Genomic DNA, 15,983 nt, shown 5'->3' on the forward strand with positions numbered 1-15,983 from the left:
ATTTTTAAACACATCCTATTGTGAAAATGCTAACTTTTCCATTATTTAGAGCTTAGACAGCCTTTTGTCAACCCTTTCAATAATCTATATATTAAAAAATGCCTGGATGATTTCCTCAGTACACAAAATTGTTAGTTATAAATGATGTAGTGACAAAATATATAATTGGTGGAGGAAAGGTGAACTAGATGGACCTAGATCTTTTTTCAACCTATGTAACTATGTAACTATATTATATTTAGAAACCTTATGTATGCAAGATCCCAGGATGTACAAAAAGATACACAGATCCCAGTTCTCTCAGAAAGCATGTGAAGACAGTCCATGGTCCTGAGGCACACATCACAAAGAAACACAGAGGAGATGGTCAACCTCGGAGTCATGCCCCCCATGAAGGTAGCCTGACCCAAGGGATTAAGAGTGATATTCATCCAGACCTGGAATCAAGCTCGTCTCAGGCCAGAAAAGAGGAGGGAAGACTGACCGTTCCAGATATGTCTTTGGTAAGAGCTCTTTAAATTATTCTGTACCTGGTTCTGTATTCCACATTTTAGTGTAGCTGTGTCTAGGAAACAGTAACTGGGTTTGTGGCCGAAGCATCTTCAATAAGGTGAGTAGTGGGGTTGACATTGGCTATACCCCCACTTTTTTCATTGCATTTCCAATGGATATGTCATCATCTTAAAGGGAACCTGTCAGGTGCAATATGCACCCAGAACCACGAACAGTTCTGGATGCATATTGCTAATTCCTGCCTAACCGTCCCTGTATACACCAGCATAGATAAAGGGATCTTTAGAAAAAGTATTTCTAAAGATCTTTTATCTTATGCTAATGAGCGCGGGGACTAGTTCCAAGAGCATTAGTTCCCCAGACTAGCCGCTCTCTTAGCATGTTAGCACACTCACGAGCGTACTAACATGCTATTCAATTCAGCATTACCAGCGGTGCCGCGCGTACCTGTGTTTGCTGTGACCGTGCTTCTGAATGCCGGGCACTTCTGGTCATGCGCAGTATGAAGTCGGGTGTACGCGTCCTGGCTTCAGAGAGGTGCTACTATGCATGACTGGAAGTGCTTGGCATTCAGAAGCGCGGTCATAGCAAACACTGCTGGTGATGCTGAATTGAATAGCATGTTAGCAGTGCTGCCATGCTAAGAGGGCAGCTAGTCAGGAGATATAACATCCTTGGGACTAGTCCCCGCACTCATGAACATAAGATAAAAGATCTTTAGAAATACTTTTTCTAAAGATCCATTTATCTATGCTACTAAATACAGGGACAGTTAGGCAGGGATTAGCTCGTGGTTCTGGGTGCATATTGCACCTGACAGGTTGCTTTAAAGTCCTGGACAACTCTTTTAAGTATTCTAAAGGCCTCTTTACACGGGACGATTTATCGTGCATTCGCATGTGCGATGGCACCCGCCCCCATCGTTTGTGCGTTATGGGCAATTTGTTGCCTGTGTCGCACAAAGTCGTAAACCCCCGTCACACTTACCTTCCAAACGACCTCGCTGTGGGCGGCAAACATCCACTTCGTTGGCGTCACACAGCGGCCAGCCACATCCCTCCTTCCGCATTGCCGGCGGGACGCAGGTAAGCTGCAGTTCATCGTTCCCGGGGTGTCACACGGAGCGATGTGTGCTGGCTCGGGAACAAAGAACAACCGGACGAAGGCCGTTCGATTTTTTGAAAATGAGCGACGTGTCAACGAGCAACGATAAGGTGAGTATTTTTGCTCGTTCACAGTCGCTCGTAGCTGTCACACGCTACGATATCTCTAACGATGCCGGATGTGCGTCACTAACGACGTGACCCTGACGACATATCGTTAGATATATCGTAGCGTGTAAAGCGGCCTTAACACATATGCAAAGATGAAACAATTTTTTTTATTGTTGTGGTTATTTTTGTTTTATTTTTTTTTGCAGAAGTCCCAGGCTAGCCCCAGTGGACAATCTTCCTGCAGCAGTGAGAGGTCACCGTTGGGTAGCACTAACAACAACGACAGCGGAGTAGAAATGAATGCCAACGCAGGAGGTAGTTTTGAGGACCTTTCCAACTTGGATGATATTCCTTCAGTGGAATCTATTGGCACTGCAGGAGCTTCTGCTTTAAGGAAACTGGAGAACCTCAGGATCGACAAACTGAATCAAATGCGAAAAGCACCATCTGCTGGAAAGTCTGTAAAGCTACCCGCAATCCACAGCACAGGTAAACTCCAAATACATGGTGTTTTGTATGTGACTATTATCCTGAACTTATGCTGTTATAAAGAGTCACAGTGCTCAGCATAAATGAGTACACATCCTTTGAAAAATAAGATTGTAATTAATATCTCACTGATTAAAAGAACAATTTCCAAATTACAAATCCACAGCTTGTCTCTTCAGAATTCCCCATAGCTGTTTGATAGGGTTTAGATTAGGAGAAATACTTGGCCACTGAATCAATTTCACCCAGTTCTTCAGAAATTCTACAGTGTCCTTAGATGTGAGTGTAGTGTGGCACAGGGTGCTAGTCGGGGGTGAGGTAATTGTCTACTACACGCTACATGAAAGATGTGGCCCTGGCTGGGTGTGTGAGTTTGTGTAGTATGGGTGGTACGCCCGTGCATGCCACATGTTGCTGTTAGCGTTGGCTTGCCAGGACCAATTGTTGCATCACTCAGTGAAGGATGCCACCACTCTGTTAGAACCACAAAGGCTTTACTGAACAGATGGCTGATGATAACTCTATCCATGCGAAAGTGGGCACATTGCTTCTCGGATGTTTGATATGCATTAAAGAGTAAAGGCCACTTTACACGCAGCGACATCGCTAGCGATGTCGCTGGTGAAAACACCCACCCCCGTCGGTTGTGCGTCACGGGCAAATTGCTGCCTGTGGCGCACAACATCGCTTACACCCGTCACATATACTTACCTGCCTAGCGACATCGCTGTGGCTGGCGAACCGCCTCCTTTCTAAGGGGGCGGTTCATTTGGCGTCACAGCGGCGTCACTAAGCGGCCGTCCAATAGAATCGGAGGGGCGGAGATGAGTGGGCCGAACATCTTGCCCACCTCCTTCCTTCATCATTGCGGGCGGCCGCAGGTATGGTGTTGTTCCTCATTCCTGCGGTGTCACACATAGCAATGTGTGATGCCGCAGGAGCGACAAACAACCTGCGTCCTGCAACAGCAACGATAATCGGGATTAGAGCGACCGGACAACGATCAACGATATGGTGAGTAATATTGATCGTTAGCGGTAGCTCGTACGTGTCACACGTAACGACGTCGCTAAGGAGGCCGGATGTGCGTCACCAATTTCGTGACCCCAACGACATCTCGTTAGCGATGTCATTGCGTGTAAAGTGGCCTTAACTCCGGACATATTCCTGCAGTGTGTTCATTCTCATATGCCCTTACACTTCCATATAGGCCTGAGCAATTCACCACCACCCAGCTCAACCTGACATCACAGTCATCTAGAGTCACTCTGTCATCACTGCGACTCCTCATCATATTCCTCTCCCGTAGAGATTGTGAAACTAAGGCTGGACCAGGCTATTCGCCTCCTGACTCTTCTGGATATTCCTTCCAGGACTCTCTATTTGACTTGCGCACTGTTTCTCCTAGGCACTTCCCTTCTTGAGCTATAAGCCATTAAGGGCCATACTGCTGAGCATCTGCCTTAGGGATCAGTCTCTCTCGGTCACTCACTTCCTCAGTAGATTCAGACCAAACTCCAGTCACTCTGTATTATAGATGGCTATTTTCTTTGGTCAGTCTCGCTTTCATGGCTCAAGGTCTCCTCTCTTGTTACAAGTCACCCATACTATGCAGCTCTGCTGCTCCTCAGACATGAGGTCTGTTTCTGTCACAGGCTGGGCCCTAACTGACGTTCCCATAGAAACCTCTCTTCTCCCTCAGCACTAGCTCCTCCCCTATAGGCTAATCCCAACTGTGAACTGTCTGTTGCCGGGCAGATTTACCTTTTCACCTGCACTTATAACACTTACAGTATATACCTTATTAAGCATCCTACATTATAAATAACCTTGCACCTTATACCAATACACATACCGTATTTTTTGGACTATAAGAAGCACTTTTTTCCCCCAAATGTTGGAGGAAAGTGGGTGGGGAGGGGCGTCTTATAGTCTGAATGTAGGGCATGGCTGCGGGGAAGGAGGGTGCTGTGGTGGAGCAGGTCATCGGCAGCACAAGCAGGCTGTAGCAGCTCCTACTGTGACCACGTGCGCCCGCTCATTTCATATGCACGCCCATCCTCCCGCCCATCATCATAGCGCTGAAGCCGGCGTTGACAGTTGGGCGGGATGATGAGATGATGGGCGGGGGGTGCAGGCATAGTAAACAGCCGGCCCGTGTGATCACCCCTAGCAACTACAGCCTGGAGTGATCATGTGCGGCTGTATTCACTGCTCCCCGCACATCATCATCAGCACAGGGCGCAGTGAATAAGTATACTCACCCGTCACCGTTACCTGCCACATCGCAATGTCCTCCTGAGTCTGCCGGCCAGCTGATCTGTGTAGAGAGCGGTGAGCACAGCGATGATGTCATCGCTGTGCTGTGCGCACCGCTCTCCACACACATCAGCGAGCTGGCAGACAGGAGGACATTGCAATGCTGCAGGGGAACGGCTCCACACAGGTCAGCGGCACTGCTGCTGACACAGAGAGGAAGATGATGGATGCTGCAGGGAGTGAGGAAAGGTGAGCATAGTATAAACGTTTATTTTTTTCTGTGCCATAGGATACATGCCATACCATAGGATACAGGCCATTTAGAAGGATGGGGTATATAGCAGGATGAGGGCATATTATGAGCAGGATGGGGGTATAAAGCAGGATGGGGGTATATTATGAGCAGGATGGGGGTATATAGCAGGATAGGGGTTTATATCAGGATGGGGGTATATAGCAGGATGGGGCTATATAGCAGGTTGGGGGTATATAGCAGGTTCGGGGTATATAGCAGGATGGGGGTATTTAACAGGATGGGGTTATTTATCAGGATGGAGGCTATACCGGGATGAGGAACATATATATAAGGGTGGGGACCATATACAAGGCAGGAGGATCATTACCAGGATAGGGTACCTTAGTAAAGAATTTGGGGACATAACAGTGTCAGCAGCAGATCCTCACCCCATAACAGTGTGTCATGACCACATTTTTTGCTTAAAATTTTATTTTACTATTTTCCTCCTCTAAAACCAGGGTGCGTCTTATGGTCCGGTCTTATGGTCCGGTGCGTCTTATAGTCCAAAAAATACGGTACATCACACCATCAACACTGCTACAGCTCTACATAGTAACATTCTCAACTCTACTACATCTTATTGCTGTCTTCAGGGGTAGGAACTCGACCACCATGTTACATGTGCTTTGGATCATTGTCATGTTGGAAGAGTGCACATCTACCAAGTACACGGAGTGATGGCAGCATCTTCTCTTTCAACATAGAAAATTAAAACTGTGAATTCATACTACCATAAATGAAATATAGCTCCCCAATATCAGCAATGCACATGCAGCCCCACATAAGGACACTGTCGCCACCATGTTTCACTATAGACACCATGCATTTTTCTTTGCACTCCTCAACTTTGCAAAACCATACAATTTTGAAGCCATCAGTTCCAAAAACTCTTATCTTGGGCTCATAACTCTGGGGTATAGGGTCCCAGTAGGCGTTATATTTTTCAGCATGGGCCCTATCAAAAAGCCCTTGTATATGTGCTGTTTTGTCAGTGGTATTTAGGAGAGGCTTCGTTCGTTGCTGACACCCTTGCATGTCATTGTGTCATGGGAAATATAATTATTTTCAACTTCTTTAACTTCAGTGAACTTGCATGTTGATTTTCTTAAACCATTCTCTTCAGAAGATGCTTCAGTTTAGGTGTTAACTTTTGTAGTCGGCTTGTTTACATCTTTGTTAAATTTTCGTATCACTTTTGCTGCAGTATTCTTATTGATAAGTAAAACTTTGCTGATCTTGTAGCCTTCACCTTTCTCGTGTAAAGAAATTATTTTTTTCCCAGGCTTGTGACATTTCTCTTCCATGCGGTGCCATTGCTGCCCGCATGAGATGGGAATGGGTTTTCTTGTTAAGTAATGCCGTTTTATTAACTGTCTTTGATAACTGTCTGGTGGCACCTGTTTAATGAATAATTTCACTTAGCTGTGGTTGAATTCTTGTTAATTAGAATTTTCTTGTGTAAACTTTAGCTTTGCTCTTAAGACTTTCATTGAGGTGTACTCATTTTTGAAACATTATCTTCAATGAATTTGTTAGGAAATTACTTTTTGGATGTACACAATTACAAATTTCGTTTGCAATCAGTAGCCCACATTTATGGAGTAGTTTATATTGTGGTATCTTATAGAAAATGTTGATTCTGACAGGAAACTAAAGTTTTTTTGACAGATCTGTTGGGGTGTACTCATTTATGCCAAGCACTCTATATTTCCAACTCAAATTATTGCAACATATATCTAACTGTCAGAACAGGAAACACATAATATAAACACAAAGACAATATATTCTCCACATCTATTAAAGCAAAGGTTTGTGACAATCCTACTCCATCTTCGCCTCTAAAGTTTTTGGCTTCAGCTATATAAAATTGACTTTAGTCTGTGAATGGGAGTTGTAGATCCTTGAAATCTTAATTCCTCCTATTACTATATAGTGTTTCTCCAATAATGAATGCAATTCTTTAATAATAGTAAGCATTCTATCTTAACTGTTGTCATATTCTATGTATTTACAGCGGGTGTTATATATTCCAAAAATAATTGAGCAAAACTTCATATTTGAGAGCATCATCTCTTACATAAAATTAATAGAATCTACAAATGTGACAAGTGAAAATCAATTGATGTAATTGTAATTGATTTAAATTTAAAAATGTAAAAATCCACTCTGACAACCTCTATATATATGTACAGCTTTATATATAGTAATTGTTTTTTTGTTTTTTTTATTTCTCAGTTTCGCAGGGAGAATTGCCTAGCATTTGTGGTCTGCCACACAATAGTAACATCATGGAGTTGACGTCTAGTGAACACTTAAGCCAACTGAATGACAGACGTAACAGCACTACAAGTACAGTTAGTTCGGCCTATACAGTGAGCCGTAGATCATCAGTGGTGTCACCATATCTTACCAATCAGAGACCAGGGGATGTAGGGAACATGGTGGATACATATGACCAAACTGCAGTCAATACTTCAAGACATTCCAATAGCAATGGTCTTCCAGGCCTTACCCCAGCCCAGCAATATAGACTGAAGGCAAAGTATGCGGCAGCTACCGGTGGACCTCCACCTACTCCTCTTCCCAACATGGAGAGAATAAGTGCTAATAATCGTATGGCATTCGCTATTGGTGACTACCGTGGTTCATCTATCTCTTCAGTATTATCTAGTAATATCCCAAGAAGACATAGCAACAATGAATACCACAGTTATGGTACAGGAATAATTCATCCTTCTCAAGCACCAGGGGCAGGAATAAGAAGAGCTAGTGATCCTGCAAGACCTAGTGGAGAGCCACAAGTAATACCTAAAGTACAACGCTTTAAGAGTATGTCAAATATGAATGCATCGATGATGGGGAGACAGACTCTGGGACATCAACAACCATATGGAGGATCTGAAGTGAACTTACAAAGACATATTTTTTCACCCCGTCCACCCAGCATCAGTGAGAATGTGTTCATGGAGACAGCAGGCACAGATCTAACATCTCAAAATAAGGAACATAGTATGATGGTTGGTAATGAAATGCAGAACTATATGAACTATCAAGGCCAAGGATCTCAAATGACTACCAATAACCACATGAATTTTAACCACCAACATCATTCGTTAGACATGCAAAATCAAAATGCATACTCAAGCTCTCAGAGAACATTAGGTAGTATGCACATGAATACAAATAACCATTCCTGCCAGGGCAATGTATTGAGTCACTCGGATTTCAACCACTGTCAAATGACAGCTCACAACCAACCTTTCCAGAATACAAGGCAAGCTAGCAGTTCTAGTTTACCTGTTCAGTGGCATGAAGTAAGTTCTGCAACCATGGACATGTCTGATGGCCAAAGTTCAAACCACCCGGTGGTACCACCAAATATGACACCTGGGAATCAATGTCATAACCAATACGCAAATCCTGTTTCAGAGACAACCAAACAAGTTTCCATTGCAAACAGTAATTCTTGCCAACAGCAGGCTATATATGTAAACAATGAAAGGTATAACCACTTGGGTCAGGTTCATATCAAACCAGAACAACAATTTCATCAGTCCATGCCCTCAATGATGTCCTGTCAGAACATGAAGCAGCATACGATGCAGCCACATGCTTTCAATCAGTCAAATACTGCAGCCTTATCCCCAGGGAATTCCAATTGTGATTACCAAGGACAACAGGAAAATCAACAAAATATGTGCTACAACATTGGCCTTAACCCAAATATGCTAAGCCCTCAAGGACGAAGGTCACAGACACCGATGATGCAAGTCAAGGAAATGATGGTCAGAAATTATGTTCAATCGCAACAAGCATTAATGTGGGAGCAGCAGCCCAAAAATATGACTATTATAAACAGCGCTGGGGAGGATGGTGACACTGGACAAAACCAGCACAGGAATACACCTCATGGTACAGCTTATATGAGTCCCAAATACATGAATTATCAGAATAAACAACCTCAAAACATCTTATTGAGTCCAAACCCACATGATCACCAGCAAAACCACTCTAAAACCATGAGGAGTCCAGGGAATCAGAGCTACAGTGTAGACATGTTGCCACATCCTCCTTGTGTTCCAAAAACTTTAAGTCGACAGCACAGTATTACTAGCCAGTCAACTTACATGGGCAGTCCTACTCAGCTTAGTCCATCTTATCATTCAGCTGAATCCAGCCCTAGGAGAATGCCTTCCCTGCCGCCTATTCACTGTCAATCAGACTCCAATGACACCACTGGCATGATGTATTACTCAGGTCAAGTTGAAATGCATCAGGGAAAAACAGGAAACCAAAAGCTTGCCTCAGCATTAAATCACACCCAAAGCAGCTGTGATGGACATCAACATGGACCGTACAATTCTAATCTGGGTTTCGTGAAGCCGGACACCATCCCATACAGTAACTCATGTCCAGCATCTAATCCATTAGACAGTTTGGATTTGGAAAACACTCAGATTGATTTTACAGCCATCATAGATGACGCTGATCACACATCTCTGATGTCACATAATTTAACTCAACCTGGTCTCCCGGGATCATCTCAGTCTTCCTCCCATTTGAACACACCACGTAATTCAGCAGCCATGGTTCCAAATATGGCGGTGTCAGATCTGAACTCTATGCTGTCCTCCTTAGCAGGAGAAAATAAGTTCCTGAACACTATTTCCTGAGTGCCTTAATGCTTTAGTAAATGGACCTATATGACAACTGCCCTGATCAAGCTGATCACATATGGGGCGGCGCTTGCCCATAATCCTGTAAAATGCTGGGAATTTATTATATTGTGTGCTTAAAAAAATGCAACTCTTTCATTTTCTGACACAGCCAAGTTCATATTTTCAGTAAAATTTTCTATAAGTATTTTTTTGTCATGGCTGTTTAAGTGTGACAAATTTGCACATATCCTACAACTATTTTTGTATTATGACTGTATAATATAGGATAGGCTTAATTACCTATATACTAAACATAAATCGTAACTCTCCTGATTAGTTTAGCAGAAACATTTCTGTTTTAATAAGACCTTATTCCGTGTGGCTCCCTGGTTGTTATGTTATCAATTGTACATCCTGGTAGATCAAATGTAATGGGACTTCAGAATATTAATTGTCTTTCTAAATATCCCAACTAAAAAGCATAAAGTGGAGAAATTTTAGAGCAGAAATATTATTATTGTTATGAAAGCCAACAGTACAACATTAGGGGTTAAAGAAGTTGCAGTTTCACATGTGGTCTTGGTACCTGAAGTCCCCTGCTGCTTCAGTAAAGGATAATGTTCCATAAATATTGGGATGCCCTAGTATTGCTCTTACATCATGCCACAGGAGATTCACACTACACCGCTGATACATTGTAAAAAAAAAACCTCTAACATATATTATTTCTTTTAAGTATTCACAAGAATACTTAAGCTTACAAGTTGACCCCCTTTTTTATTTGTGGGTTACAGATGTTCTTGACACGCGAGTTCCAATATGACAATTTTGTTACCATTGACCACTATCATAAATTCTAAGTGCCTTCTGATATTAAAAAAAAGCCTTTCAAGGGATATTTCTATCTTAAGGTTTTTTTTAATTATCTACTAAAAAACTAAACCAGGAATGCCATAGAGACAGCGTAGGTAGCTGAAGTCTTTGGAGAATCAACCACAACGGAACTCAATTTCTCTAGGCGTTGTAAACCTATATCTAGTCTTCTGTCTTTAAAAGTAGGCCAGAGTAAGCCAACATCAGAACAAGTATCTTGACTGTTTTATCTTTTATCCTTAATTCAATGAAAAGGATGGGTAAGCAGCAAAGAATCATGTCGTTAAAAGGGTTGTCCCCTACTGAACAATCCCATTTCAATATCCGTAATGTGCTTAGTGAAATAAGGAAAACAATTTACTTATTGGACCACTGCTCTGAACCCTATATCTGTTTGACAGAAGTGTGAAGACTGCAACCCATCAGGCATTGCATTGGACTGGGAAAAAAGTATCCTTTTTAATTTTACAAGACATTGACAAAGGTTGTCCAGTAGCGAACGACTAATGGCGCCCACAGTAATGTAAATCACCACAATTAATGACTTTCTTGACTTTTGAAATTTGTAGAAAATAGTCAGCTTACCATTAGAAGTGTCTCACCACACAAAGGAAATAGGAAGTGGAATCCAGCAAGCGGGTAGAAGTTTCCTTAAAAAATAACTTTCTATCAGTATAAAAACACACAAGACAGTAGCAGTCAAAATCTACACGTTTTGGCACTTATGCCTTATGATGAAGGCATGAGTGCTGAAACGCGTAGTGTTTGACTGTTTTTTTTTTTGCACTGCCAGGTTACTGTCTCTAGTGTTTTTATACTGATGGAATCAAAGGTAATTTTTAAGGTAGCTTCTATCCGCTTGCTGGATTCCGCTTCCTTTTTCCTCATGTCTTGACTTTTGTTATATTGTTCCTTCTCCTTTATATTCATGGTCACCAAAATATATATTAGATTCTTTTTCAAGGGAGAAATACAGTAATCCTACAATTTTACCTCTTTAAATTTGGCAACAAGTAAAGTTATGTCTAGAGAACCACTCTTAAAGGATATAATCTACTCCATAGAATTCAACAGGTATACAAGTAGGTTTTCATAAGAAGACACTAAATTAATTTACAATATTTAAGGCAAATTAAGGATTTCATTTACACAATTTTTATCCTTAATTACAGAAAATTAACTTGTTGATATACCTGATTTTGAAGGATAGTATACTGTGATGTACAACGGTTTTTGGGTTTGTGAGTGTCCTTGAATGATGAAGTGAAAAATTGAAGTGAAGGGAAATAAAACTTTTTTTTTGTACCCAAATATTTTATATTTCAGATCAATTTTTGCATTTGAAATAAAAAGAAATATATTAATTTAAAACCAAAGAACATATTTCCTTAAAATCACAACTTTTCTCTATGTTACTGTATATTTTATTGTACTGTATTTGGAAAAAAATTAATTTTATAAATATAATTTAGACAAAGGAAGTGACTTTTGAGGACACTAGAACTTTCTAGTTTCACAGTCGAAGTTTTTTTTAAAGAATTTCTTATGTAAAAAATAAAACAAAAATATATTTTTAACAGTTTTAGGGAGGCTGTAAATCCCTTGTCTGTTTTTGTACAGTGTGTATTTTTGTACTTGTAAATTCATTTTACTAGCCTTTTTCATAAGACAAATAAAATGTCTTTTTTGTCAATTTGTCCTATTATTTAAAAACTTTATGAGTTTTACATTTACATTTAAAAGGGGGTTTCCCACGAACAAAGTTAATTTTAATCAATAGATTTTGGAATAATACGAATAAATTCCATTATTGTATATGTTTAAAAAAATGTTCCTGTGCTGAGATAATATGGTGTCCCCACTATGTAAATGATCACAGCCAATTCTTTTTGTGAGGTAAAACATTTCTCTGCCTGTTTTTAAAATTTTTTTTACCTCAAAGAAAGATTGTGATCTCATGCTGTCCTGTCTGTATACTTTTTACTTACTCCCCAGCCCATCCGATGTAGTATGATCGGACAAGTCAGGGTCTGGATTCTGTTTGGACTCTACTTCGTCCGACCTCAGATCCAAATGACAAAGATTTTGGTCATTGGTGCAGATGCTTTCCTTCTCTTGAGTCCAGGAATCTTTTGGAGCAGATTTCTGATGCCCATGGAATCAGGTTAAACAGTTGAAGAGTTGTGATGCTGGGGTACACAAGGGTATTTGGGGTGTCACCTCTGTACTGTGTAGGTTCATTCACACACACCTGCTAGATCCAGGGCCATGGTGTAGTGAGCATTTCCTGGTAATCGTGGATGGACCCGCCCATATGGTTTGCAGCTTGTTTTTGAGTATTGATACTAGTACTAGAATCTTTTGTTGATAGGCACATTCTCGCTGTCAGGCAGTATGGTTGTAACATTGTTGTTGCCTTTCCTAATCTACTTCTAAATTCCCATTGGATAAGGCCATGAGGTATCTCATCTTTTCCTTAAACCTTGGGACATAATCCAGAATTGAAATATTTTCTGTGGGGAAGGTGCGCTCCCAACTTTCTTGTACCAGATCTAAAGGTCCTCATACTTTTTAGCTGTAAAACAATTTGAAGGGATAAATCCCCAGTAGAATCCTGCAGCACCTCCTGGTAGGCGAAGAAGAGATGCTGTAGGCTTTTCTCAAAATCTCTAATTGGGTGGCTTGCTCTGGGGTGTCTGGTTCCGGTGCAAGTAGCCTCTTCAGAGAAGGGAACAGAAACTTTACTGCTACCTACTGGAAAAAGCAACCAAACAAGGCCTTATCATATGACTTAGGTTAAAAGGCAAACCAGAAACACCATTTTCAAAGCCACATTTTGGAGTTTGTCTCTCATCAGTGTATAGGCATGTTTGCTCCTCATCAAGAGGAGAATTGGTTACGCTGGGTGAGAGACCTCTGAAAAGGGGTCTAAGGGGTAAAGTATCTTCTTGTGGTGAGTGCCAAGTCCGTATAGGAAGACATATAATTCATGAAATGCTTATCTCATAATTTGAATATGCAAATTAGCCTCTTCAGAGACGAAAAGAGTTTCCATCCTCCTCTTCTCTTAAGACGTTATTTGCATATTTAAATTCCCATAGGAAAATTGCATGGCCTATAAGTCTATTAGTCTCTCTGCTCCATCCTGGAACTCCGCACAAGGAGATATTTTAATCCAAAGACCCGATATGTAAAATTGTGAATAGCACTGCCCCTGATCTGCAGTTACAAGACTGAATTATGAATTATGAACAGCACCTACAGTAAATCTTCCCAACGCACACATTTTTTTTATACATCAGTGCTGATTGTCACCAGCTAAAACACTGCCCCACTTACATGAAAAGCTATGCTGCACTCTACTGCTATAAAATGTGAAATAAAAAAAAGAGACTGCAGTGGTGCTTTTTTGGCGCCCTGGACAAGCCAGGACGTCACAGGTACTGCAACAACACACCCCACACCCTGGCTAGGCACACCAAAGTCAGACAAAAATCCTTGTTGCCTCCCTCCAGGGGCTGATGTCCACACCAGGGGGTGGAGCCAGGCGGTTGGCCCCACCCACTGAGGAGTTCACAGTCCTGGAGGCGGGAAAGAAGGGCAGTTAAGTTTTGAGAGTTGAAGAGTGAAGTAGTAGTGGAGCAGACTGACGGTGTCCGGGTGCATGGCCCGGGCACATACAGCAAGGTTGGCAGACGGTGGTGACCGTCTGCCGGAGGGGCTGTTTGACGTGAACCGTAAGGACCAGGGATGGGCTGTGGCCCGCCGGTACCGCATCGGGGAGCAAAGAGAAGCCAGCACCATTCGGCAGGGCCTACGGACCCCGACCAGGCTTGGAGTCGCCGTAAAACCGGTCAAATCCATTAGCGAAGGGAACCTTCGGGGTTTCCCAGCAGTCAAGACCCGATTGAAGGCAACCGCTCAAACCGTGAAGAGAAATACAGTCACCGCCAAGGCTACAGTTCCCAGGGCCAGAGCTTGCGGGCAAAAGGGGCTCCCTCAGCATCCACCCAAGCTGGGGAGCGGGTTACCGGTGGGAAGCCACCAGAACCGAGAACATAACACAGGTGCAGGGAAAGGCAGTCACCGCCAACCTACCGGGAGAAGAACCACCGCAGCCGTCTGTGGGACCCGTCCATCCAGCCGTTTGTTTTACCGGAGACTTTGCATTCATCATTGGCTGAGTGAGTACCACCGTGCCGTGCGGCACCGCGCTGCCCCCGCGACCCTGCACCTCACCAGGCCCCGTAACCCACCTGCCATTCCTCCCTCACCGGGCCCCGGGACAACCAACCCCCCTACCCACGGAGGGGAAAAACAACATCCAAGCTGCTCCCTGTCATCGCTCCCGGGATACCCGTCCAGAGCAGCGGTGGTGTCACAACCTCAGCACAACCGTGGGTGGCATCACGGACAATAAATCCCCAAAACCATTCCCCTTTTCACTCACGGGCGAGGAGCGCCGCTCGAGTCCCCGGATCCGGACCACTGCTCGAGCCAACGAGCAGCAAGCGAAGCAGCAGCAGTGCCGGACCCGAGCGTGGTGAGCGCAGCGTCCCCTCCTCCGCCCGCGACACTTTAATACATCATAAAAGACTTTATTCGTAAAACCTCTTTGATGGTATATAGCAGAGATCTCAAACATGCAGTCCCTGAGGCTGCTTGTTGCGGCCCGCAGACACCTAGACCCCATTACGATCACGGCCTGGTAAATACACTGAGGCGCCGCCATCAGCACTTTCCTTCCAGCGAATATAATTTTCGGCACCGTGCAGAGAAGCAAGCCTCTCCACAGCCTTACTAATGACAGCTTAAGCAAGCATTGTTGACCTTAGGGAGATCAACATATCCACTGCGGAGACACCATCACGTGTTTCTCAACGCAGTGATTCTAGAGCATTGCCCCCTGGGAAGTATGCAAATAAGAAAGCCGCGGAGACACCATCACGTGTTTCTCAACACTGGCAGGAAACTAGCCAGGTCTTTCACCGGGAAGGAACAACCACGGGAAGGGCAGTCTCCAGTCAAGGAGACCACCTATACCAAACATGGTATCCATCCACAGACAGCCGTTTCGGGGTATTTGCCACTCATCAGTGTGGAGTAGGAATCTGGCTAGTGGGGGCAATGCCTAGTAAAAGACTACTTAAGCAAGCATTGTTGACCTTAGGGAGATCAACATATTTATCTTATTTACTAATGACAGCTACCGCCGGCCAATCAGAGGCCAGCAGCTAACATGGATGTATTCTGATTGGCCGGCACGGTTGCCATTAGTAAAGATGTGAGGAGAGCAGTGCCGCATGTCGCTCCCCAGTAGGAAAACGCTGATGGCGGTGGCCCCTTGTGGCCCCATGTAGCAGACAGCAATCGTCACAGCCCTCATGGAGTCTAGGTGCCAGCTGGCTGAAAGACACGGAGGGAATAGAGGAAAGGTGTGTATGTGAATGTATTTTTTGTATGTGAACAATGTCATAACAGGATATTATTGCAGGATGGCACATTACTACAAGGGAGCACTATGGGCACATTACTACAAGATGGGGACAATATGGGCACATTACCACAAGATGAAGATGTGTCGCCAGAGATAAGGGGGTACTCAGAACCGGGCCAAGGGGGTACTTCTGTGGAGAGGATCACGGTGTCGTGACCCAGTCTGTGATCCCTGGTTCTACA

At 43.3% G+C, this 15,983-nt stretch overlaps 1 protein-coding gene across 1 annotated transcript in view; it reads left to right on the forward strand.

Moving 5' to 3' along the window:
• The window catches only part of GLI1 (GLI family zinc finger 1), a 224,651-nt gene extending 212,696 nt beyond the window's left edge, over positions 1-11,955 (forward strand). The window contains exons 10-12 of the mRNA XM_075337073.1: positions 243-503; positions 1,934-2,216; positions 7,009-11,955. Coding sequence (XP_075193188.1) covers positions 243-503; positions 1,934-2,216; positions 7,009-9,446 — 2,982 coding nt within the window. The 3' untranslated portion in view covers positions 9,447-11,955. The remainder of the gene's footprint in view (positions 1-242; positions 504-1,933; positions 2,217-7,008) is intronic.
• The last annotated feature ends 4,028 nt before the right edge of the window (positions 11,956-15,983 follow it).

This window comes from Anomaloglossus baeobatrachus, chromosome 2 (genome assembly GCF_048569485.1).
Source record: "Anomaloglossus baeobatrachus isolate aAnoBae1 chromosome 2, aAnoBae1.hap1, whole genome shotgun sequence".
Classification (NCBI taxonomy): Eukaryota; Metazoa; Chordata; class Amphibia; order Anura; family Aromobatidae; genus Anomaloglossus; species Anomaloglossus baeobatrachus.